Raw genomic sequence first — 27,591 nt, 5'->3', positions numbered from 1 at the left:
ATTTTAAGAGGAATGAATAGTCATATATTTAAGCATATTTAACAAGCTATGTTGTCAAACAAAAACATAAAATAACAATTTTAGAAGAAACTTGAAAGCTACTTGCAATGGCCACAATATTTTGGTATAAACTTTCACAAAAGAATCCACACAGAGCGGACGAAGCGGTAAAACCGGGTCCTTGGGTAAGATTTTGTATGCAGTTCCATCATATCCCGCGCCGGCCCAGTTTTACCGCTGTTCTGCATCTGTATACAGCAAGCTGTAGGTATTCTTTTATTTTTCAATAATAACATCCCTGATCCCTGAGAGGCTGGTAATCCACCTCACAACCCACACGATAAGAAGACCACACATAGATGACGTCGCAAGTTAACTGCACTACCAGATCCAGAAAGCCAACCTCACGCCCCAGAGCCCAGTGAGCTAGTGTGTGCGTGTGCGTGTGCGTGTGCGCATACTAACCGTAGTCCCCGCGCGCCTGCGGCGGCCGCGGCTGCGGCTGCGGCGTGCGGCCGCGCAGCGCGCCGTGCACGGGCGAGCAGCTGCACCAATCAAATCTGACGTTAACAAAACCACGTTATACGATCTAACTACAGCTACGTAGCCTAGCTAACGTCACCATGCACTGTCTCTACGCTTGCTTCGTGGACTAGCCGTGGTACCGACTGCCATAGAATAAACAATAATAATTGTAGGCTGTCTGTCCGCCGGAGCGGCGAAATGGAGAAATATTAACCAATAGGATTGCACAACGTAGTCCGCAACTCCTCGTATGGGTTAATATAACTTAGAATAACTATCAGTTTATAAGAATAGCAGTTTTTCATGTTTAAGAGATTTTAAATGAAATTAATATCCGTTTAGATAACAAGGGGCAAAGGCAAAGAGAAAGGGGGCAAGAGAGGGGGGGGGGGGGGGCGTATGAAATTCATCATTACAATCGGTAAGTTCTCAAATTATCGCATACAACATAGTTACAAACATAAGCATCTGCGTCCATTATAGGTACTGTAATATATCTGCACCTTTACAAACGTACGCATAATGTGTACATACAGTAAGTAGTAAAAATGTAGTGAGCTTACACTTCCATAAGGCGTGTACCGCACTTTAGTTAACCTTTGAACAGCTTTAAGATAGTAATTAAACAGAAACTTTGTAAAAAAGGTCATTATAACGTTAATGATTATTTAGAAGATATGAATGCATGAGATTAACTGTCTGGGAACTAATATTAGGCAGCCAAATTGCTAAAAAAGAAGAATGTCTAAGGCCCTGTGCCGAGGTTTTTCTTGCAGCTTCTTTTCCCCGGCTATACAGGTTGTGAGATGCTGCAGTACTTTTGGCGGATGAGACGTTCGTTATGTAAAAAATGACGATTCAACGTGTAACTATGTTACCTATTGAATAAAGATATTTTTGAATTTGAATTGAACATGTTTAAACACCTCAAATCGACTATTGTTTTGAATTACATCAGGAACGCGTATCAGACAGTTGTGACAAACTAATAATACAAGCTACTACAGGTAAAATATGAATAAATTAAAAAATAAACCAATTTAAATATAATATACTTAATAATAGTCTTATCATATGTCGTTGTTTTACAGTGAAAACCACCTAAGCGCCATTTTGAAAGAGGTCTTGACAGACAGAGACGGACGGACAACAAAGTAATCCCATAAGGGTTCCTTTTTTCCTATTGAGGTTCGGAACCCTAAAAATCACATTCGGATGTATGTATTCATAATAAAACCTCAACATAATAAAGCAATAAATAAAAAAATAAGTGCACTAATATTGTTAAATGTATGATAAATATGAATCTATATGTCCACTCTCAAAATGTCTGTTTACCTTTCTACCAGTTGCTGTGCCCTTACCGGCTCCATGTTGATACTATAATACTTCTGTATTTTTATAACACTTCTGTTCGTGTTGTATTCTTTACTTCTGTTTTTTTAGTCGCAATAAAACATTTCTATTTTTATTCAATAAACATGTCAGTTTCAATCCATTTAAAAATTGTGGTTTCAATGCGGATTGAAATTAATTGAAAGAAATCGAAGCTTTGTTGAGAAACGTCACACCAGAATGCGGTTTAGGCACTTACGTGGAATTCACTACTTTGTATTACCTACGTCCTATCCAAATCCAACTTTTCTGTCAAGCCTAAAATGCCAGTTCTAATTAAATCAAATTTTGCTACTAATAGGGTAGTTTCCAACTAATCAAATCTTTTAATAAGGGCCCTCATAAGGCATTGTTGTAGTATTGTAGGGCGTGCTTCGGAAGGCATGTTGGCCCGGGTGTTAGTGACATCGTATCGAAAACTTTGAGGGATGTTTCAGACCATGATTCTGAGTTGATATCAAGTGGAATTTCCCAGCCTTTACCCGTGGTCCCGGTGGGTCGACCCATTACCGGGTCCGTGGGTAATTTTCATTACCCGTGGTTCCATGGCATTAGTGATTGATCCCTGGACTTCTGACTATCGATAGAAAATGAAAACCATCAACTACAAACAAAATTTACTCATTGAAATAAAATAATTCCATCCTTAAGAACAAAAATATACTCATACTAGACCCAATGATGTTAAATAAATAAAAAAAAATAATGACTATCTCAACATTTCCAAAGCGTATCCAACTGATATTTCACCAGTAATCAATTCCATAAGTGTATCGGTTATGAACTGATCATTTTCAAATGATAATTTTGTTCTGGTTCTAACCGGACTATACTTTTTAATTTTTGATAATTTTTTTAAAACGTTTAGGAGACGCATTATGTTCGTGAAATTTTTTTTTAATTTAATTTTGCTATGCCAAGACTCCGATACGTTATTAGTTCGGTGCCTTTCTCCGAAGACACTGAGAGTTTTGACAATATCATTCTTCAGCCAAGAACGTTGCAAGTAATTTAAAAATTTCTTGATTTTAATATTTTCGGAGTTGCACCAGTTGTAATAAAGATCCTACTAGTCATAAACAATATGACTAATACAGGAAAAAAGGCTACTCTCTTTATAATATGTGATTTATTTGACGTACCTATTATGCTGTTAGATGGATTTGTATTTAATCTTAAATAAGTTCATGGTATGTTTTGTACGTATCGTATGTTCATGTTTAATTTTCTATCGATACAGTCAGAAGTCCAGGGATCAATCACTAATGTCATGGAACCACGGGTAATGAAAATTACCCGTGGACCCGGCAATGGGTCAACCCACCGGGACCACGGGTAAAGGCTGGAATTTCCATGCAGATAATTCAACCTTAACGATTACTTAACGACCTCCATGGTCCAGTGGTTGAGCGTTGGGCTCCGGAGGTCCCTGGTTCGATTCCCGGTGGGGACATATCACAAAAATAACTTTGTGGTCCCTAGTTTGAACACGAAATTACTGTGGAATTTGTACGAAAAAGCAACCTGTGACGTCATAGAAAAAAACGTGACAAAATGTCGTACTTATCTTAATTAAAATTCATAACTAAGGATTTTGTCATTTTTAGATTTGTCTTTATTTAGTAATTAGAATTCAATAATTTATCTTTGACCTAGGAAACTACCCAATTATCCACTGAACTAAGCAACCAAAAATGTAATAATAAAATAAATCATCATCTCCATAGCGTTATCCCGTTGTCACGGGGTCCAATTACCTAATAAAAGCTTAAAAGCTTAAATAGAATAATAATACATAATACATTATTACATAATAGGTTATATATCTCACCCGCCACGGCCGTGAATCATCTGCATCATGCGGCGCTCGCGCGCGCGCAGGATCTCTTCCTTCTTCTTCTTGTCGGAGGGCGGCTTGGCCAGTGATACTTCTAATCGCGCGCCGCCCATCTCCTTGCCGTCTAGCTCTTGCATTGCCTGGAATAATACGACGAGACTTTAGACAATTGTCTAATTATTATTTTCTTTATTATTTATGCAAATTAAATATACAAAAACAAAAAAGTGTAACAAAAACTACAAAATGTGGTGTTTCGACTATTATGTAAGGTAATTAATTGTATGGGCTTTGGATAAGACAAAGATGATTTTTATTGTGTATAAATTTAGGTACAGGTTGCAGTGATAAGTAGTTGCAAATTTACGTCCCATTCTTTTTTCCTTTGAAAATACACATTTCACACAGACAATGAAATAAAATTAAATGTCCAAGTAACATAACTTTTTATGAAGCTTTATATAAATAACTAAATAAAAGCCCACCTTGACAGCGCAGTCCCGGTCCTCAAAGTGCACGAACGCGTAGTCCTTAATCTTCTTGACTCGTTCCACGGTGCCGTAGCGTTCAAACTGCTCCTTTAGTGCTTCCTCCGTTATCTCTTGCGTCAGGTTCCGCACGTACAGCACTTTTACCTTCAAACAGATATTACATGTTACGTTGGTCCATTTTACCCTTTAACCCTATCAGTTGTTCTTTTACCCCTTCACCTATCTGTTGTTACTTTTGCCCCTTCACATATCTGTTGTTACTTTTACCCCTTCACATATCCGTTGTTCCATTTTACCCTTTACCCTATCCATTGTTACTTTTACCCTTTCACCTATCTGTTGTTACTTTTACCCCTTCACCTATCTGTAGTTACTTTTACCGCTTCACCCATCCGTTGTTACTTTTATTTTCTCAACGGTTATTGATTTTGATCTATATGATATGATTTGAAAATATCTGATATTTCCGTAGTTAAGAGCTAGAGAAAAGTCTGGTTACATTTTTTAAATTAAATGAAGGCTTTCCAAATCCAGGGAAGACCTAACTGTAGTTTAGGATATATGCCTCCAATATTTTCCTTTATTTTTCTCATCATACTGGGTTCCTTAACTATGATTTATTTCATATCGTGATACATTACTATATCTACTGGGGTAAAAGAATCCGCGATGGTCTAGTCTAGTGGTCAAAATGCATATCTTATTAAATTATACCCATAAATGAGTTGAAGACTTACTTTACTCATAGTTTGCTCGTCCGGTTCCTCTTGAGGGTCAGCCCAATCCACTATTATATCACAGCCCCATACCTGTGGAAAGATGCGACAGGGTAAATAGCCGAAAATAAATAAATCAAACTATATATCAGAACAATACAGTACAGAAATGAGAACAGTGAATTATCTTCATTGAGGTATATAGATAATACACGCAAGCTATCCAAAAGCCCAACCATTAATTCACCTTCTCTTTGGCGCAAACATAGGCAGTTTTATGCTATAATGCTACGAATAAATAATAAGTTTTATTATTAGACTTATTTACTTTACTTAATTATAAGACTTATTATTTATTCGTAGCAATAATGCCATATCATTGTCGTACGTTATGTTGCCACGAATATTACCGCGCAGCGCTTTATTCCGGGCTTTGGCCACGGTGTGTTTATGGGGAAGATTTGATAATTATGTACTTGAGACGATCGGATAGCGCAATTACCCGTGCGGTTGTATGAAGATAACCTTCTGTTCTCCTTATAATAATACTTACCTTTATTCTACCTGTGCCCAGTCTACGTTTAGCTAGTGACGCCGCTTTGTGAGACTCGTATTCCAAAAAACAAAACCCTCTATTTTTCTTCTTGTCATCGGGCGAACTATATATTATTACTTCCACGAGTCCCGCTGCAATCATAACACGGAGAATAAGCGGACAGAAGTGCCATTTAGCAAACTAAATTATAAGAAAGCTTCCCAAGACCCTCTCATTCATTTATCGCTACAGAATATGAAGCAAATCAAACGATATTTCAGGAGAACATATATTGAAGAGTCTATTCTAGAGACAGCAAGTTTCTCCAGTCATTACCAGTGAGCATTCTCGAGGCGAAGCCAATCGTCGGGTTAACACTTCGTTTGCAAGTCTACTATTAAACACACCGGCGGCGGCTCGGCGCGAAGTGACAAGGGCCGCCGCCCGTGCGCGCACGCACCAAGCGGGGACCACCAACAACCTTAATAACTGCTTACGTTTTGTGCCGGAATATCGCCCATTATTCATTTATTCTGCCAATATCGTCTACCGCCAATTATAGAGATGCAACTAGATATAAATGATAATAAGAGGTTCTTACTTACGCGGTTTCAGCATAGACCGAGCATATCAGTCCCTTCACTTCGCCCCGAACCGCGCCAATACGAACTGATAGCACTTATGTATTATGAATTCGACAAGGACTTACGTGCGTGCCTAGTAAACTCCTCAAACAAATCGTCCCGATCTCGATTCTTAGGGATATTCCCCACGAATAAACGATGATTGTTAAAGGAAACCGTAACGCCAATCTTTTTCCCCTTTCGAATTTCATAATCATTCAGCTGCAAGAACAATTCGAGGAGAATAGCCAATGTTTGGGGCCGGGTCGCGCAGCGGCGGCCGCGTCCGGGCCCAATGACTGGAGAGGGAGGGACGCGGACGCAGGCGGACACGGACGGACACAGGCGGGAGGACGCAAGCGGGACGCAAGCGGGGCACCCTCAGCGGTCCACACCAAGCCCCACGCACTCAACCCAACAAATCTATAACTCCTTAATCATTCGAGTGACACTTTACCTGTTAATTTACCAAACTCTTCCAGTATCTCCTCTTTGCCTTTAGACTTGGGAATGTTGCCGACGAAAAGTCGCAGATTCGGTACGCTAATCTTAATTCTCAGAGTCTTCCCAGGTTTTATTTCGTGATTATCGAGCTGTGGGAAAATATAAAGGGAACAATTTTGAAAAAAAGACATCAATTTTGATTGGGGCGGGCCGAGTCATCGCCGATCATGTTGATGAATTTTGTACACAACGTGAGAGACGCGGGAACGCGGCCGTTGCAGCTCGATCAAGGCGTGGCGGGTGATGACGGTTAGAGCCAATTGTGATGAGTTAACTGTACTTCTGATGATAAGCCGAAAGTGTTGTACGGAGCAAAGAGGAGAGCCTGAGATTATTACATTCTCAGCCGGAGAACTTTTTTGAAGCCAATTGAAAGTTAACCCTGTAAGTGGACCGTTTGATGAAGTGAAAATAAAAAGAAGCGAGTACAGTGTGATGGTAACAAAAAAAAAATGAAAAGCAACTTAAAATTGAACGAGGTGCAACAGTAAGAACGGGATGTAATCTCAGGACAAGCGAGGCTAGATCATTAAAGGTGTTACATTTGCACATTTACACAAAGTCGGTGATATTATGGACCCTCGGCCGCTTGCATGCTTGCGAGGAGACTGTCATGCTGTCGACGCTTAGCTCATCGACTACACAATACGTACTAAAAGGAGACTACTTACTGAACATTACAGTGCAATGAGTTTCTCGTAAGCATGCAAGTGGCCCGAGTCAGTGGAGGGATATATTAATGTCATGCTCTTGTAAATGATATAAGAAGCTTAAATCTAAGTCTCCCAAGTGTGACTGTGAATATATCGACAGGCAAATGATAGGGACTTGCAAAATTACTGGCTGATGGCTACGAGTAGTCTTGCAAGTGACGCCTTGGTTTGGCCGCTTCACCGGGGCGGAGCCATCACAATCCCAAGGTTATACGACGGACCCAGGATGGCTCTACCCACTGGTCTTGCACAAGAAAGTTTGATGGACAAAGCAGCAAATAAAATTGAATAACGAAATTTCCAAATGAATAATGCCTTCAACGTCCATTCAACTTACTGAAGCGTTCGACTATTACATCAAGCCAATCGTTTCTTCAATCTTATATTCCACAAATTCTATACAATGAATACGTGGATGAAAAGATGAAAGCAAAAGGGGAGATGTGAACGTTCGAAGCGTTTCTAGTGAAAGACCAAAATATGTACACAGAGTGAAACGACCAAACCTCGGCAGCTATAGTGCTGTGATATTTTCAAGGGATTATACTTAAACATTCGACGAGACACCTGGAAATAGATTTCAAATTAGAATTTTGCATCAGATTTATTTATCACCAATTACAACATTACTTAACATTATTTTTACACAATTTGGTGTTACCAATTGTAGGACTAATGTGTTCTTTTTTCTGTCGGCGACACACAGTGCTGGATAAGTTTGCTATGGACAGGTGTGCTGATAACATCCAAGTACGGGCCGTGGTGCCCGTCGTATTTGGAAAATTATTGCGATAGTAACAGCAGTCAATAGGCGTAAGTATCGTGCGAGACGACTGTATGGGCACCGCAGCCCGCGCGACAGCTCACGACTTTACTACTAGCAAAGTCGTGAACATTCAAGAGAGTAGTAACAAATACAGGGTATTAATAGACTGCGACAAATTCTAATTAAACTGCACTTTAAATACAACTATGAGTAATTGTAAGAAGTACACGAACTCAATTTGGATTGTTAAACTTGTTTACTACTCTCCCGTTAGAAACAACACCCAATCGCCGCATAAGCTCTGCGCTTCATGAATACTACAAAACCGATGGCATGGAATAAGCTAACACAAGAGTAGATTTTTTTTTTATTTCAATTGAAAAGATATTAGCTGCTGGGACAGTGGCGATACCACTTGCTTTCAATTTTATAACGAGTGAGAAGGCCCTGTTTTTTTGACGCAGCCTATTGTAGATTTGCCGCAAATGACATGAACTACTTGGCCAGGAGAAGGTTGTCAGTCACTGATCATTCATACATATAGACACCGCCAGACAGTGGTTGAAAACTCGTAACGGGCGCATGACATTTTGGCAGCTCAATAATTCTCGACACTACAGAAGAAACCGGGTTCATTCGGTTCGGTTGGGTCAGTGAGTCCTGACATTTATTGGTAGACTAGTACGCACATCTACATAAGCCATGGACTAGTTTAAATACGTAAAATTGAGTATGCTCTATTCCTCCAAGATTTCAAGAATCAATCAGTCTAGATGCGGCTCAAGTCTAGCAAGTGTTCATGGAACGCAGAGCGACATCGAGTGTACGCTAGTGCACCGACCACATGTCACACTCACCTCTTGCACGGCGCGCTGCGTAGCCTCGCGCGTCGTGAACGTCACGAAGGCGTACCCGCGGTTGGTGCCCGTCATGGGATCCATCATGAGGCGCAAGTCCCAGATGGTCCCGCAGCGCTCGAACAACGGGATGAGCTCGTCTTCATACATATCCTTGGGGATCTTCCCGCAGAACACCTCGCAGCCGGCGCCAGGCGTGCCCCCCTCCCAACCCGGCGGAGGGCCCCCGTACTTGCGTTGTCCTGGAATCACAAACCCGTAGCGTTAGCTTCGCAGGTTTCTCGATCGCAACTGGTTTTGAACAAGGATAAAAATTGCGCCTGACAAAAAAGCACTTCACATGCATTTTCTTGGACGACTGCTTCTTTTTTACGAAAACATCGTGAAAACACCCCATCCCAGTGTATGGCAAAGGCTTTTAGCCTTTCCTCCACTCTTCTCTACCTTGGGTCATTTCTTTCTAAACTGTCAAAGGCTCATCGAATTTATCACGCCACCTCATTCTAGACCACGGAACCCGGTCAACGGTCATCCTATGCAATATGAAAATACACTGACCTGTGGTGACGTCTAACGTGTACCCGGTGCGAGCCAGGATCTGTTTGATCTTCTCCTCATCGGGGCCCTTGACCTGGACAGCGGACGACAGCGCGGGCGCGCCTTGCACTCCCGCTCTGCTTTTCTGTCTGGAAGTTTACAACATCAAGTATTGGAACAAGTTTTTTTCTGGTGACTATTGTATGGAGTAGGAATGGTCTTTTCTTGCATCGTGCGGTAGAATTTGTCGCTCTAGAGTTGATATGTTAGCCGTTTGTCAGATACGCAGTTCATCCATAAGCTGTTCATTCATTACACACTTCGTTCAAACGCAGTTCGACCATACCTATGCTATTCGTCCATCCATGTACATGAAAAGGAAACCCAACTTCCAGAAGACAATAACTCATTACAAACACTCAGTACTCATTTGAAATGAACGTATAAGGTCAAGGGTTGGTCATAGTTGTTAGTTTGGCAATAGATATTTTTTTATTTTATCATCAAAAATTCAAGACTGTAATCATGCTGCCGAACAGATTCTAAACCTCCGTAATTGTATCAGGGGGTTAAAAAGGCCACATCAAAGCAATTCATCTAACAAAGCAATATTACTATTTGACAGTTATTTTCATTAAAGACTTTCTTTTATATGCGCAAATGTCTGTGGACTTTTTTACCCCCAGGACCTTTTTTCACGTGAATTAGTACTGTAAGTAGATATGCCTCTGATGGTTATGGCATTCACTCCTTAGCCGGTTAAGCGGGGAGCGCTAAGGGCCCTCACCGCGTAATTCAGTATCAAAAGTACGCAAGCACCTTATGTATGTCTTAAGCCAGTTTGTAATAGGTAACAATCTATAGTTTTAATGCCCGGAACCGCTGTTTTCGCGAGGCTCCTAATCTAGAATCGTTGATAAGAATTCCAATATCCTTTCAATCAAAGCCATTGTCCGATTTTGATGAGTTTTCTTTTAGATAACCTACATTCTGTATTTTATCAAAGTGGATGACAAATATCCTTTATTGCGTCTGAGTAATTAAGCTTCATATATTCTATAATGTCGCAAAAACTCATCAGAGAAAAAGTGAAGTTCCTACGTGCGTGACACTTGCATAATCTTGATCTGTTGGAGATGAGAGCCAACAAGTATCAAAAATCATCTTTGAGCCATAGTACTAGTTTGGCAAGTATGTTGAGTACTAAAAACCTGTTATCCATCCACATTGCAATCCAAGGGTAAATTCTACAGGGGGGCTATAAACTATAAATGTAGCATATACAACGCACCCTTGGTCCCATAAAGGTTGGACAGAACGAGAATTTGTCAGAAGAACTTACAACCACCTCTTTATAAGAGTTTTAATAACAATAGATGACTATAACTTGGCTTGACAAATGGGGAGCGCTGAGGGCTCTCACCCAGTACAAAATTTAAGACAACAGGTCTGAGGGTGCCCAGTTGGGCGCGAACCTCGGCTCAGGGCGTCTTCTGAGAGGAAACACCGGTACCGGACTTGCACCAATGAATCAGAATCAGAATCATTTATTCAACGTAATTACCATGGATAAACTTGTTGAAGGTCAATGTAACATTTTGAATTTACGTCATTTCGCAAGGTGTTATGGCTGAGGAGAAGAAATGACAAGAAACTGCAACAGCAACACATCTTTTAAATCAATGAGGGTACATTACAAGTTATTTAATAACTAGAGGAACACATTTAATACCAGACATGTTTATCGTTTAGGTAATCATTAATCTTATAATAAGCTTTTTTACATAAAGTAAGCTTCACGTGAGCTTTAAATTTATTCTCTGACAAATTTAAAATATTTTATTGTAAAAACGTATACATAACCCCAAAAAAGATGAATTTAATTTACTTAATCTAGAATTTTGAACAACAATTTTATTTTTATTCCTTGTATTGTAAGTATGCCTTTCACAGTTTCTCGGAAGGAGAGATATATTTTTACGCACATACATAATGTTTTCATAAATATATTGACTTGCGACCGTCAGTATATTTATTTCTTTAAACAGCTCCCTTAAAGAGTCCCGACAACGCAGATTATAAATAGCGCGAACTACCCTTTTTTGAATGATGAAAATACACTTCTCATCAAAAAAATCGAAACACTTCCGTTTTCATTGTTTCTGTCCGAATTTAACACAAAAAAGAATTCATACGATGAAAAAAACTACATAAATGTATAGCTGGCAGTTTGGCCATTACAGTAATAAGCGAAAATTCTAAATTCAAAATTAGAATTTCATTTGTTTATCTCATAAACGAAATGAATCACTGTTTTGAGACAAATGTGTGTTTAGGGTTGGAGTACATTTAGCGTTTAAAAACTAAAAATTGGCGCCTATCCTTAAACTTTTTGTTTTTTATTTCAATACTGTGACTTTGGGACGTCTGAAAAAAGGTTTTTTTTCTAAAACGTATGGATACTTCGCCCACAGAAGCCGCCCAAGTTGTGGCATTGCTGGATTCTGGCCTTAGTCAGCGTGTTGTGGCTGCAAGACTGCATCTAAGCCTGTCATCTGTTCATAGAGTCTATAAACGTTATCGGGAGACTGGTTTGTTCACGCGCCGTTCAGGATCTGGCAGGAATCGGGTCACTTCTGAGCGAGATGATCGATTTATTGTAACAACTTCTTTAAGAAATCGACGCCTTAACGCTTTTCAACTGCAGCAGCGGCTTCGTGTTGTACGAAGGGTGGCTGTAAGTGACTCTACAATTAGAAGAAGGTTGAAGGATCGTGGACTGGTACCGCATAAGCCAGCAAATGGGCCGAAATTAACTGCAGACCATCGAAGAGCGCGCCTTAACTTTGCACGTGAGCACCTAAATTGGTCATACCTACAGTGGAGCAAAGTTCTCTTTTCTGATGAGTGTAAAATTATGCTGTATGGTAACGACGGAAGGAACAAGGTCTACAGAAGAGACGGAGAACGCTATGCACAATGCTGCATTGAAGAAAAGGTCAGCTATGGTGGCGGTTCGTGGACGGTTTGGGGAGGAATCAGCGCCGACGGTAAGACAGAGCTTGCTTTCGTGTCTGGGCCACGTCTGCCTGCACTAAACTGTCATCGGTACGTCGAAGAGTGTCTCGAGCCTCATGTGATGCCCTATGCACATTTTATTGGCAACGGCTTCATATTCATGCACGACAATGCTAGGGCTCACACCGCGGGCGTCGTACGAGATTATCTTAACGAAGTCGATATCTCTATTATGGAATGGCCAGCAAGAAGCCCGGACATGAATCCCATTGAACATCTGTGGGATGAATTAAAGAGACGAATTCGAGCAAGAGATCCTGCCCCAGAAACACTTAGCCAGCTGCAAGATGCAATCCAAGAGGAATGGGACAATATACCACAGCATGTGATCGTGACTCTCATCCGATCGATGAAGAACCGTATGGAAGCAGTAATTAGAGCTCGGGGAGGGAATACAAGTTATTAAATAAACGTTTTTTAGCTTTTTTTTTCATTTACGTGTGTTGTTTTATCCATTTCCTTTATACTCCATACGGAATAAAAATGACTCATTTAACAAAATACGAAACCTATGAAAAATTCATTTAAATTTAGAACATTAACATTAAGATTTGATAAGCTCATATTACTCACTATTAAACGACATTTAATATTTATTCCTAAATGTACACATTTTTCTGATAATCCTGACAAAACGTAAACTTGCAAGGTGTTTCGATTTTTTTGATGAGAAGTGTAGTTTCTACATCAGCGGCTCGACCCCACAATAAAATACCGTTAAAATGAGTTATTAATTTATCTTAAGTGCAGTTTTCACTAACACAGTTGGCTCGACCATTACAGAAAACGATGCGGCTCACCACTTATCACGCTGGTCTAACATAAAGCTCGGTGAGGTGTGGGTACTTAGTTTATGTTACTCTGGATGTACCTCTGACTACCCCATTGGGTTATGTTATTTACCGAGGCCATATTGGCAGAGTAGTCTAAAATATGATCCCTTAGCGACCAAGCTCTGGTACTAAACACCCTTCTAAATCACGCCAGTCTCTTTAGTCTATGCCTCACGCAAGTCGAGTGCATTTGCATCCTACAACAGGTTCGCACCGGGGGTAATGACCAGTCGTAATCTAATCTGCCGCCGACGTAAGGACATGCGCAAATGTCACACGATCTTGCGGGAAGTGGAAAAATATGGCCAGTTATCTACTGTCGATTTGGTACCTCTGCAGCCTTCTATATTATTCAAGTTTTATGTTAACTTCTACGCTGGACAGGGAACGAATAGAATGACATAAAACGCGTCCTACTATGTGCCTCCCCGGATATGTCGTAGCAACCGGCTTTTTTCGATACTGACTCCTCCTCCAGCGTGATCAACGATTTCCTATAATTGGGTAGTTTCCTAGGTCAAAGATAAATTATGAAATTCTGATAACTAAATAAAGACAGGTCTAAATGCGACAAAAAACTTTTCTTTTTTTTCTATTTAATTTATGATTTTTAATAAAGAAAAATGTAATAATAAGTGTGACATTGTCGCGTTTTTCTACGACGTCACAGGTTGCTTTTTCACACAAGTTCCTAAACAATTTCGTGTAAAAAAGTAAATGGTTTGCCTATTCAGCGATAAACGCTATGGGGCTACTCTCTCTCTCTCTCTCTCTCTCTATTTAAGAGCTGCGCTCTTGTCGGTGGAGTATCTTAGAGAACAGGCGCTTCCAGGTGGCAGTGGAAGGCGCCCTCTCCCAAGTCCGTTCGATCGCTGCGGGAGTTCCCCAGGGTAGCTGCCTTTCTCCGGTTTGCTACTCCAGGTACACAGATGACATCCCTGTGGAGGGAGGCTCCAAGTTGGCGTTATACGCCGACGACGCTGCCTTCTTCTCGACGTCCTTGAATCTCAGGCACGCCGCGAAGAAGATGCAGCGTACACTGGATGCCCTCCCTGCCTGGCTGGCAAAGTGGAGATTGTCGGTGAACGTGGGTAAAACCCAAGCGATCACCGTGGGGCGTGGTCGGCTGGATCCCCCGAATCTGACGCTGCATGGGGAGGAAATTGGGTGGTCCAACCAGGCTAAATACCTGGGCGTGACCATAGACCGACACCTCACCATGGCCCAGCACGCGAAGAATGTGGTCGGACAGGCAGGGGCTGCCACTGCTCTGCTCCGGCCCATTCTTCGCTCGAACCTCCCGCTGCGCATGAAGCTCGGCGTGCATAAGGCGTACATCAGGTCACGGCTTACCTATGCCGCCCCCGCGTGGTACGCATTGGTCTCAGAGACCAATCGCCAAAGACTGCGGGCCCAGCAGTCCAAGGCGTTGCGTACCATCGCGGACGCGCCGAGATTCGTCCGCAACGAGGTCATTCGGAGGGACCTTAAAGTCGAGACCTTGGATGAGTTCATCTCCAAGCTCTCGACCAAGATGTTCGCGCGCGCGGACGAGTCAGATTTCGTGCACCTACGGAATCTGGCTCCATACCACGCGCGCCCACCCGACTGGAAACCGTATCCTCGAGAGCTAGTAGAGGTGGAGGAGCTCGACGAGGATGCGATTCCAGCACTGGAGTGACCCAGTCCGCCGGCTTGAGGGCAGCCGTCACTGTTGACGGCTCCGACCTCGCCGGCGGCTCACAGGATTGACAATACGATCTCCGCCGGCTTGAGCCGGTCCGAACCCTCGGACCTGAGCTCGCCGGCCCACACCTCGGAAGAAGACATGTGCCGCCTGGCTAGAGCCGCTCACTGGGCCTCCCTGAACAGGGTCCCACCTGGTGGGCGGACTCGCCGGCGGCACCACCGGACTTGACTCAGGGCTTACGGAGGGGCGAATCTCGCCCGCCGTAGCCCGACCCCGTGCCCCGCCCGTATTCGCGGGCGGCGAAAGCGCCAACACCAAGGGGGCACTGCCCCGAAGGTGTCCCCCCGTCGCGGGCTGTGCCCGCGACGTGACGACAACCTGCTGCTGCCGGTGGAGTAATCGCCATTCCTCTCTTCTACTGCTATCTACACAGGCACCCCTTTGGGAACTACGGGCGTGAGTTTTATGTGTATGTCTGTATACTGTGAGTTTACGACAGCCGCACTCCATTCTTGTTCCTGTCAACCATCTTGGATTCGAAGTCCTAGGACGGATATGATGAACTGTATATATGACAGGTGCTGATAAGCTCCATGCCCATAATGGTTCGTCATTTTGGAAAGGAGAACTTTTCGTTGATTAAAACCCATTCAAACCTGCGATGTCTTTTTCATGTTATAAAGTGAACTTGGCTCGTAAGAGAGGAATAGTTCAAAACTTAGTGCAAAAACGACGCTGAAAAAACAGGCTAGCCTAATCAATAACAGACACGACAAACATAACAATGGAACACATATACTCTGTTACATCAACGTGTAAACGTACCCCGCTTCATTCTACTCTTTGTTTATCAGACGACCACTATCACAACACTGGCTTATTAGAAAATCAACTTTGAACGTGTTGGAATTAGTCCCACACCTCTGCGTATAACGAACTTGAAGCGAAAACGTTAATTTGGTCTCACACAAATTGAAACTCGATTGCGGTACTCCGCTTGCTATTTATCGATAGGCGTTAATAGTTTCCGTCATGAGGGGAACATAGTTGAGATGTGCGCGCGTTTATGGAAATATTTACAAAGCAATAAATAAAAACTAGAACTAAAGATAGAAACTATGTATTTGATCTGGTGAAGGTCGCGGGAAGCCGTTGGATGCGGGCAGCGCGGGACCGATCGTCGTGGAGATCTTTGGGGGAGGCCTATGCCCAGCAGTGGGCGTCGTACGGCTGATGATGATGATGATAATGAAATAAAAAACTTACCTACAATAACGCCTGCTGTAACGTACATAAACTCACGCGTGTGATCGCTAATGGATTGAGCAGAGTTACAACAAGTAATCAATAATCAACTAGCTGCCCTTTTGTTACAAAGTCATACAAGGCCTCTCATATAACTCTACTTTAGATCGTACATTTCAGACAATCAGAATAATTGACGAAACAGAAAATCTCCAATCTCTCGGAAATTAATGTAACTGTGTGTAATGTAGGAGTAATGTAAATTTGTTAATGTGGCGCGTCCAATATAGAAATAAATGTATTTCTTTTCTTTCTTTCAAAATTATACAAAAAATGTCCTGCATATTTTTCATATCTTCGTTTTTGTTACTACAATACCGTTGCTACACCTAGGGCGCTCCAGTGCCCAGTGTCCATAAAGTGCTACATTGCAAAATCTATCCATCCTGTTTTAATCCGCAAAAAATACGGAAGTGCCATTTGGCATCCTTTTCTTAGTATTTATAATCACCCTGTGAGCCTAATCGTTACCGACCACTAATCTGGTAGGTAATCATACGCTAAGCACTGAGGTTTGGCAAATTAACGGGAAAAAAAATAAAAAAACTTGTGTTTCGCGAATCGCAATACATCGTGTCGCATACAAATTACTCGTGCTGTCCACAGAGCGGACACGGCGTCGATAACGTGTCGAATCAATTTTTCGAGATTATAATGACCCAGATTCACAGCCGTTTGGCAATCATCCAATATTTTCATCGGGTTGCCAAGTGGGATAACTCTGCCTAGCGGCTAGGCCTCAAGATGTGACCTATCACACATTTACATCTTTGGGGCGCTTGAATGCTGCAAGTTACGTATTGGGGATACAGGACTACAACACAGGCTTCATCCATCAATTGGAGATTCTTCTTCTTCTATCGTGTGGATAAAAAGGTGGATTACCAACCCCATCAACCCTGGTGTCAGGGTTATTATTGAGCCGCCAAAAGCCCATAACATGAATCATGTAACGAATACGTACTTACATCGGTAAGTAGTAACCGGGACGGCTTAACGTGTCTTCCGAAGCACGGATCATATTACTTTTGGACAATTAGGTGATCAGCCTGTAATGTCTTAACTAAACTAGGGATCACAAAGTGAGTTTTGTGATTTGTCCCCATCGGGACTCGAGCGGCCTCCGTGGTTCAGTGGTTGGGTGTTGGGCTCCCGGGTTCGAATCCCGGTGGGAATGGAATTTTTTTATTTTCTTGACGTGATTTATTGTAGATGCGCCGCAGCCGGCATTAACTACTTGGCTGGACAAATAGGGAGCGCTGAGTGCTCTCATCTAGTACAAAATTTTAGACGATATCTTCCCAACGCTCAACGACTAGACCACATAGGCCGTTTACGGATAACGATGTAAGTAAGATGTTAATTCACTTCATAATGATTACGTCAACCATACTATCAAATTCAAATTCAAATATATTTATTTCAGACATTAACACATCCATAGGGGTTAGTATGAAAGGCAACTTAATAGCTAATGTTATCTTAACAATATACTTATAAATAAGAGCTACGAGCATCAATATGCATACACCGTGTCGCATGATGTTTTTTTGACAAATTGCACTGTCAGTCTCACTAAATGTCAAATATGTTAGTGCGACAGAGTCCTAAAGTTGGTACATTACTGCTCATGACTGTACATAATCTTATATCCCGAAAGTCGAAAGTGCATTTCTTAAAAGAAAACTGATGAGGTTGTGACTCGCCAGACTAGATACTTCTCACATGTGATGGTAAGGTCGATCACCAACCACACAATACCAGCATCGGCAACCCTAACATTGCACCAAACACTGCAAAGTACGCCGCATGTAATTCACACTAGGGCTATACGTGTGCATAAAAAGTAAATAGCTAAATCAACTCACCTATAGGTCTTCATGACTCCACATAAATAAGCACTTTTATTAGATACATGCTCGAGATTTGAATCTAAAAATTGTCCAAGAACACTTAAAGCACCTTCGGATGGAAATTCTTTTAAGGCATCTAGCGCACGCTCGTCCAACTCGGCGTGCGCTAGCTTTCCAGTCTTATAAATGTCATCCAGCTTGGCTGCAACCTGAAACACGCAAACAACACTATTAGAGCTTTCTATTTAGGCAATAGGTTTATTTTTTTCGTGCGGGTAAGTTCGACGACCGAACTCACCAGCCCTAGTGTCAGGTGGGCTGATATGGACAATATCAGACATCGCTGCAGGCTAGCTGGCTCTGCCCACCTCGATAGGGATACCGGGGAGACTTTATGAACATAACAGCAAGGAACATCAAATACTAACATGTGAGTGTAGAACGACGCTTAGCAACTTAATACAGAGTTCGGGATTCCTAGGCGAGAATGGTGTGACGCACATCACAAATCACGAGCATTAAAAGAAACATCCTCTATATGTCCCACTTCCTGGGCATGGGCTACTTGATCGATCGGAGGAATCGGATCCAAGACAACATATGTAAACATTTTCACGTTTCCGAAAACCCGGCCGGGAATCGAACCCGGGACCTCTTGATTTGATGGTCCAGATCCTTTATACCAAAGAGGTACTGAGGTAGACATTTTCAGTGCATACCTAAATATACATGTTTTTCTAGCCCAATAGTCCTTCTTAAGTTGTCAAACAAAAAAGTCGGAATACACTACTATGAACGCTTTTAACATACAATAATAGTGTATATGTACAAGCTCTATCTCCCCTCCATACTTTTAAACCAAAAACAGTGAACAAAAATGCAAAGCATACTAAACTTGTTGTACAAGTTTAATGCAGTAGAATGCTATAAATTCGTGATCTTGATCGTAATTCCGTCGATATAAAAGCTTAACATTTACTCTAAATGTCATGTTATAAAATCAATTTATAGGAACAGCAAAGAGGATATCATTTAGCTACTCAGAATTTGTCAGGGAGCTACAATTATTCAATCTTGCAATAAAAAGAAAGATCATTTTATAGTGTAATACAATTTGTAAGCAAGCCAATATACAGTGTACAGTCCAATTCACCAAATTGCAAGCACCAATTGCCTTTTCTGCGCACTGGACGTTGGTAGAACGCCAAATAGGGCGCATGACGCCAATAATGAACTTTTAATTTTCCTGAATGTTTATTAAATTTTCTCATTGCAACTTGATATCCTTGGTCAAGTGAGGTAAATCTGAGGATAACTACTTAGATATCCATGTACTTAAAATTGTAATTGAAACCAGAATCATACAGCTAAAGTAGGTACCTATTTGTATGTACATACATACATACATACATAAACTCACGCCCGTAATCCCAAATGGGGTGGGCAGAGCCACAAGTAATCAAAGACAACTTGCAGCCACTGTTGATACTATTTGTATGTAGGATTTCAAAAGTGATTACAATTCTAGTAGGAATCATATTGGAACATACAAATCTATTATTTCATGAGCTTATATAATCAGAATATGTGTTAAAGTTTTAGATTTGACCTTATACAGACACAATCTCAGACCAGTAGGTGTGGCAAAGTTTTTAAAGGCCAAACACAGAATAAACTTTGCTTATTAACTATTACAACATGTAAACATTTTTCATAGCAACAAGTGAAACATAACAAGAATCACCTTTAGTTTTCATTGCAGGTAAGATAAGTGTGCCAGAGGTCAGGATAAAACAGTATCAGAGAAAGTGAAAACAAACTGGAAACTCAAAACAAGCTATCTCTAGCTCTTCAATGTTATAGAGTTTAAGGGTACTGTGTGAAAACAGCTGTACATTATGTAGGTATAAAACATTTGAGAAAGACAATATCTAGTATGGTACTAATTGCTACAGCATTTCTCAAATGTGATGGCGTTGTAATGCGCCAACCGAGACGCATTGCGCAAAAGGGCTAGAAATGGCGGCAAGTCTAGTGTGATGGTTATTCTGTTCTATTACCATCCTGTGTCAAGTTTAGCAGTAAAAACCTTAATTATGTACCTTTTGAGGTCTTATAAGATTCTTATTTGAAAAATATTTTTTTAATTAAAATTACTTAATATAATAAATTTTATTATCTGAAATAATAATAATTTAATTGACATTTATCAAAGCCGTCCATCGTTCAGAATTTATTGCTAAAAAGTTTCTGCTGTGATCAAAACTTGTTACTAAGCAACTGTTATCTAATGTGGAGGGGTCATTTGCCTCAAGTCTAGGATACTTCTCATGTACTAAGAATAATTGGGTATTTGACTGGCCCAAAGAAATGCTAATCTAGATACAGACGATGATCAAAAATCAATCTTGTTTTATTTACTCTTAGACTTATTTTCGTATTTTATTTTGGGAATTAAGTAACAATGAAACATTTGACTGCTTTTATTGATGACGTCACAGGACAGCATTTCCATTCAAACTCTTGTTTTGACATTTCGTAAAGAGAAAATTTGACTCGGTTGCCTATTAGATAAAGCTACATGTTAGGAAGCCTAAGGTGTGGTATTACATGTACCTATACACGCTTGTGGTATTTCCCACAACTAGTTTCTCAGAACTTGTGTGACTCGAACACACATATGTATCACCACTGTAGGTATAAGAGAGTAGGCTGCATATAATAAATATGCCTTATAACAATACTAGAGCAGACAGTATAAGAAATATTACTAATAGAGTAACACAATACCTTATAGAGGACATACTATAGTGAACAGGTTTTGCAAGTATTTTATAAAGGAAAGTTATTGAAGGTCTTTAAGGAACTCAAAATATAATATCTTTAAATAACTCCTCAATTGTATGAAAATGCATTGTAATTCACTTTTGCCATTATGTAGTACTATTGCAGATTTATTATGAAAATACAAAATTGAATTAATAAAATTGCAATAAATTATAATAATATTATAATTATAATAATTCTGGTTTATGTGTCAATTACATTTAGGCTTAAGTTTACATTTCTAACTGGATTCTAATAAGAAAACTGTCTACATTTAATTCCAAATGTATGCATCAAGGTTTCTAATAAGAAACTTTTGTAATGTGCTGATAATTCTGGGGTTAACAGCAATTGGCCTCTCTATTATTGCCAGAGGCACAATGGAGCTTTGTTTCAAGCTAACCAGCCATTTTTTAACGTCCCACTACATTCCAACCTACCAAATCTCATCAGTGAACCGCCGAGCCAGATTCACGGGGGCTTACCAAATGCTGTTTTTTAGCTATCTGCACATGTTTTGTATAAATATATTACACATTTAACCTCAAATATAATGTAACTACTTGCATAAATAAAAAACTAAGTTTCAACTTCAGAAATTAACTTTTAAGTTTAAAATCTATTTCTATACAAAATATATCTATTGTGGTACATTACAAGCTGTTACATTAAGGTCACAGACAGAGTAGGCATGCAATATGAAATATACAACACTCACCTTGGCATCCAAGCCATATTCAATGAGTTTGGGGTAATCTGGTGTTCGGCCAACGTCGGAGTCCTTCCCAGGTACCTCTTCAATGGATATTTCTCCATTGCCCTCCGCCATTCTGCACAATCATGAGAACTCTATACACACACTGCACTACACCGCAACGCGGGCAATTCACAGTTGGCTGGATTGTCCTAAACTAACTTTTGTTATAACTTTCGGTGCACTGAGAATTGAGGTTTGTTCATGGCTCACTTACAGATGATGTCATCATCAGAATTTCAAGAAAGCCACGCGTTTGACCGATACCAACTAACATTTATAATGCATTTGTACTATTTTAAAGAGTAAGAACAAATAAAACTGTGCAAATAGAATAATATTTACCTTATTTTGTAATTTTTGTAATTTTGGAAGAAAATGATAACACTCTAATCGTCCGAAAAACAAAAAAACAAATGATGTTCAAACATATGAAAATGTGAAACAATGGGATTGTGCACTCCTCATTCCATCCGGGTGAAGGCAAATTTCAAAAACCGAATGCGCGGGTCATTGTATTCTTCTAGTGTTGTGACAAAATTTTAAGCCTAAAAACCATAAAACGAAATTATGTCAAAATATTCAACAACGACATCTAACAATAAAAGAGATGCGAAATCCGGCGGTCAATGACCGAAATAACACAGCAGAGTAAACTATGACAGCGCTTTAGAAACTGTTACACATATCACTTTCGCGAAATAATCACTTTAAAACACATTTACAATCCTTTTGAACCAATATATTATGAACACTAAAAACTTTCCGCGCATGAAACTTTGGTGAATGCAAAACTGCAATAAGTTGAGAGTGCAACTGCATTGCACCCGATAAGAACCGGCCGGCGCGCGCCGCAATTCCCAAAGAGAATCCAATTAGAATCAGCACAGGGAATTTAAATTTATGTAAAACACTACAAGGCACAATCACTGAACGAAAAAATCTGCGAAGAGCACTGTACACGAAAATAATTACCTATTAATTTTGCTAGTTGGTGGCCGAGACAGATATGGCGGCACCGCGCGACGTCAACGTGACCGCCAGTACGGGGTTCTCATAACGACGCGCGCGGGACATGCAACGAGGAGTGCATTCAAAGTTTTAAAGGCACTTAATTTGATTACTAAGTTTTAAGAATCTCTCTGTTTATAATCCAATTGCGACCGCAGCGAAAACTGTTATATTTTTATTGCACAGAGAGTTTTTGCAATGATTGCGAATAATTTTGAATGTGAAAGAGCGCGGCGCGTCGCGCAAGGCTGCCGGCCGCGAGGTGAGACAGGCTAGCGGCAAGACGGCGGCGAGCGAGAAGCCGAGAGCGAGGGGGGGAGGGTGTTGCAACTGGCGGTGCAGGCGTGCAGCAGCGACGCCGCACCGAGCTCGCTGCATACTTGCATACACACACACACCACCAAACCCTCTGACCTTCGGTACTCGTAATCGATTCGCTGTCAGAGTTTGCCTTTGTTATTACAATTAGTTTCTTTGGAATTTCTCAACACCTTTCTTTATGATTATGACATTTAAGAATATGGACATTTGAGATAATATTTAGTGATAAAAACTAATTACATTACAATTATTAATAATTTCATACCTAGTTTGATCCCAGTTGGAATTATTATTTACAACTTTGCAATTTCGCAAACTCTTTTTTATTATTAGACTATGTATAAAACAAAAACGATCTAATTAGAAACAGTTTTTAACAAAGTTACATCACATTCAAACAATTGTATCTACTTAAAATAAATTAACGGTTTAAATTTTAACTACGGCCACAGTGGTCAAAAATACATGTCTGCTCGTACAAAAGATCACACGGTTACTAATCGACATCATCCAATAGTAGAACAAGGTTCATTACTCTTTGATATGGAAACGAAGGGATAAAAGAGTTAATCGCAATAACCCCTTGCTTTAGTTCGCTTACACCTGCTGATCATCGAAGCCGTATGTATTCGCGACACATACACGTATTGAAAACTGGCCTTCGTACTTCATGTGTATGTGTAAACTCGGATCTGTATCCGCCGCATTATGTGGGTAGGTAGGTAGGGCGGCTACTGCGGGTGCCTCGCTTTGTACAGACAAGGTTCCAACGCAGTCCTTTCACCGCCAATGTGAATCTTACATGTGACTGTTGTCGCGTCGAAAATCGCATAACTACTCAAAGCAGACTACTTTACAATAAGAACTTCAGTACTGTGCGTTGTGTAGCGGCACGACACCACAGACACACTTCCTTTCTCACATTTTCTTGATATCAATAGCGTTAAAGAACACCAGTCAAATGAACTCTCGCCGAGTTTCCGGCGTTGGATAACATCTTGAGAAAGATTATGCTCACGCGATTGGTTTTATTTAAAAAGCGTCAAAAGAAAGCCCAAACAAAGGACCTTTTAATTAATTTAATTAATGGCAGTGACATTTTAAAAAACCGGTATTATTAATGATATAAGTATCAGCCCATCACTATTTTCGAAATTTGACAGTTTTGAAAGAAAGTCATTAGAATTTCTTTTTTATTAAAAAGTAATGTTTCTTTTTATTCAGCCTGATTACTTGATAAAAATAAATCATAGAGGTAATCTGGAAAGAGGCCAGCACACTTTCCGTGAAATACCTAGTTATTAGATAGTGAGTACATACCTAACTCTTTTGGAATAAATAGACTCGGTAAGTCAATTTAATTTTAGTGCTTAGGTAAGTACCTACCTACCTTAATAATTATAATATTACTACCTAATTAAATAAGTAGAAGTAGTACCTACGTGAAAATTGTTACATTTAAAATGTTCTTCCAGAAAACAATAAAATTTTACTCACCCATTCTCATAAGGACCTTAGAAATAGCACGAATCATCCGCCACGGACACTCACGTCTATAAATAACCATTTTGCAAACATACATGTATAGCATACCAAGCCCGCTCCACTCTCTGCCCGCGTACTACATTCGCGATAAGGTACCTACTTTGTGCGTATTTTAAATACGTCAAGAGTTCATTGACCCGCAGCCGTTTCGCACCGGCCCGTGCGTTGTCGAATTTATTGTGTCTGTAGATTTGTGGGTCGCCGTACTAGGTGACGTCAAAATCAGGGGCCCACGGCCCAGACGCTGTGACGTCACCTTATCAAATTAAACTAGCCGGCGAATCTAGTTCTAGTTGTTAAATAACGTCGTGCTCACGAAACGCGTTTAAACCATTATAATGCTCGCCCTAATCTAACCTGACTTACTTTGAATAGAGTAAACGTGTCTATCATGTGTGTCGAGGTCATTGCCTACATTATTTGTTTTGTTTTTTGCCAATTCAAGGGCGCGCGGCGGAGTGGTTCAGTTGCCCGCGGAGAGCCGACGGACTCAAACAGAGTCCACTTTGGCGCAATTACAGGAAATTTTATTGTTTAACTGCACCTATTTTAGCTTGTAAAGCACAATTAGATTGCGGTAGGTAATCTCGTCCTATTGCGGAGGTGCTCGACCTCTTGCAAGCGTGTGACGTCGCATATTCAATAGGCCACAAAATGTTTATTTTTGCAACGTACAGACGGACAGACAGTATGATGTCGAAGGCCTATGTTAATTTATTATGAATAATAAACGAACGTTGTCCATACGTATGTCTGGAGTCTGGAAGTACCGTCCTTTGTTCTGCCCTCGTGTAAACTCAGGATGATTTTTCAATCGCGGGCGCTCTACATTTCACTTACAGAATACTTTTTACAGCATATACGTATCTACTTACATTTTTCTTTCCACTATAAATCATTCAAATTCTTGAATAATTCTTGAGTTATTGATAAAGATGAAACCTCAAGCCTCCAATTGTGGTGATTGTGTACAAAAAAAATATAGAATCTTCTTAAAATACCTCATACCATACACCTCTGCCTTCCCCTTCGAGGACACACGCGTGATGCTGTATAAAGGATGAAAGACGACCATAGAAAGAAACTGAACCGCTATCGAATCCATTATCTCCTAACGTGTAGGTGTCCGATTATTAGTAACGTTTAGATAGCCATACTCTTCATAATATGATGGTCCGTGAGAAGCCTATAAAGGGAATGAATTTGTTTTCGAACTTATGTTTGGACCAATCGCTGCGCGACTTAGGAATGATTCGGATTCTGGCATTTCTGGCACACTCTTTTAGCTTGACAATCATCAGTTCTAAAAGTAGCACTACCTCTTTCTTGCACATATATTAAGTGCAGGATGACAGTATTTGTAGAGCTAACAGAACTAAAGTTAAATGAACTGTAATGTTGTCCGCCAGACTCGAACCAATCCGTACCTAATTGCTCTGTTCCTAACTCGACGTCTCTACCTAACGGCTCTATTCTACCAATTCCGTTCTGCCTAATTCTAAATTCGCCCGCCACTGCGTGATCTTGACATTCGCCGTTTAGTAGACTCGTGCGCATAATTATACACCACACATAATTATTTCCTATTACACACTATGATATAGCTGTGACTAATCCTAATGAAGAATGGCGGATTGAATTTATTGATGGCGTGTCGCATTTCAAAAGATTGGGTGATCTATAAATTAGGAAAGTGTCTTTTGGAAAATATAGAAAGAAAGGAACAAATTAGTTTATCATAAAAGGACGCCACCAGAAAATTTACAAAAATGATAATAAAAATAATAACAATTATGTCTTTAATAAACTTTTAAAGAGATGATGAATATGGACTGTTTATATCATCATCCTCCTGTCTATACCCCACTCAAGTGGGGTCTGCACACCATGTATTCCTCTTCCATTCATATCTGTCAGTCTTCTCAGTACTCACACTTTTCACACACATATCCTTCTTCACACAATTCATCCACACTTTCTTGGGTCGCGCCCTACCTCTATATCCACATTCATACTCATCATTTTCCTCGTAATATGCTTTTCATATCTCCTCATTACATGCCATACCATGCTAACCTGTTACTCCTCAATTTCTCAGTCATCATCATCAATTTAAGAGCCACGCTCTTGTCGGTGTAGCATTTTTCATTCCAGTCTATCAAAGGCCAAATCCTTGACTTCCCTATAAGACACGACGTTAACCTTTTCTTTAATCTGTTCCTTGAAAGCCCTTCATGGTCTTCCCCTTCCTCTCTTTCCTTCTCTCTCTCTCTCTCTCTCTTTATTTAAGAGCTGCGCTCTTGTCGGTGGAGTAATCGCCATTCCTCTCTTCTTCCTGCCAAAACCTCCCGATACGACACGACCTGCACCTTCTCTTTTATTTGTTTCATAAATGTTAGCCTAGGTCTACCCCTTCCTCTCTTCCCTTCAATTTTTCCTTTTATAATGTTTGTTATAAATGAATCGTGTCGCATCAGGTGGCCAATCATATTTCCTCTCCGGTTCTTTATAGTCTTCAATATGGTTCTCTTTTCTTCAACTCTTTCCAGCACTTTTTCCATTTCATTTTCTTTATCATTTCATTTTCGTTCCTTCTATGATGTTTTTAATTTCTCAGTGACGGGCAAGAATATAGACAAAAGACACAATACAACGAGGCAAAACAAAGAGAAAATTTAAATGGAAAAAAATCTGACTCGGACGGGACTTGAACCCGCAGCTCTTGTCAAGCCGGGACGAGCCAGAATTTTTTTTTGTTTGAATTTTATTATTGTGAGTTTCCCTAAGCACGGTTAAGTGCTATAGAAACAAAAATAATTTAAAGATAAAAGATATAATTAACAAAATATAATAAATGGAATATATTATACGTCCCA

The 27,591-nt window shown here is 40.4% G+C and overlaps 1 protein-coding gene across 11 annotated transcripts in view; it reads right to left on the bottom strand.

Annotated features, from left to right (window-relative positions):
• LOC126370225 (heterogeneous nuclear ribonucleoprotein R-like) overlaps positions 1–24,686 on the bottom strand; it is a 31,021-nt gene extending 6,335 nt beyond the window's left edge. For 3 of the 11 annotated variants that reach the window (XM_050015033.1, XM_050015022.1, XM_050015031.1), the window contains exons 1-12: positions 22,814–23,130; positions 22,184–22,386; positions 21,803–21,914; positions 18,274–18,467; positions 9,521–9,648; positions 8,963–9,204; positions 6,580–6,715; positions 5,518–5,651; positions 4,986–5,057; positions 4,243–4,392; positions 3,752–3,897; positions 466–560 (exon numbers count right to left, since the gene is read on the bottom strand). In XM_050015033.1, the coding sequence (XP_049870990.1) occupies positions 466–560; positions 3,752–3,897; positions 4,243–4,392; positions 4,986–5,057; positions 5,518–5,651; positions 6,580–6,715; positions 8,963–9,204; positions 9,521–9,648; positions 18,274–18,467; positions 21,803–21,913 (1,408 nt within the window). In that variant the 5' untranslated portion in view covers position 21,914; positions 22,184–22,386; positions 22,814–23,130. Of the gene's footprint in view, positions 1–465; positions 561–3,751; positions 3,898–4,242; positions 4,393–4,985; positions 5,058–5,517; positions 5,652–6,208; positions 6,345–6,579; positions 6,716–8,962; positions 9,205–9,520; positions 9,649–18,273; positions 18,468–21,802; positions 21,915–22,183; positions 22,387–22,813; positions 23,134–23,435; positions 23,577–24,667 lie in introns of those variants that run through there. The other 8 variants (XM_050015023.1, XM_050015030.1, XM_050015024.1 and 5 more) reach the window with 8 other exon arrangements.
• Positions 24,687–27,591: the final 2,905 nt, after the last annotated feature.

This window comes from Pectinophora gossypiella, chromosome 10 (assembly GCF_024362695.1).
Source record: "Pectinophora gossypiella chromosome 10, ilPecGoss1.1, whole genome shotgun sequence".
In the NCBI taxonomy this organism is placed as follows: domain Eukaryota; kingdom Metazoa; phylum Arthropoda; class Insecta; order Lepidoptera; family Gelechiidae; genus Pectinophora; species Pectinophora gossypiella.
This window is presented reverse-complemented; position numbering and strand designations above follow the sequence as displayed.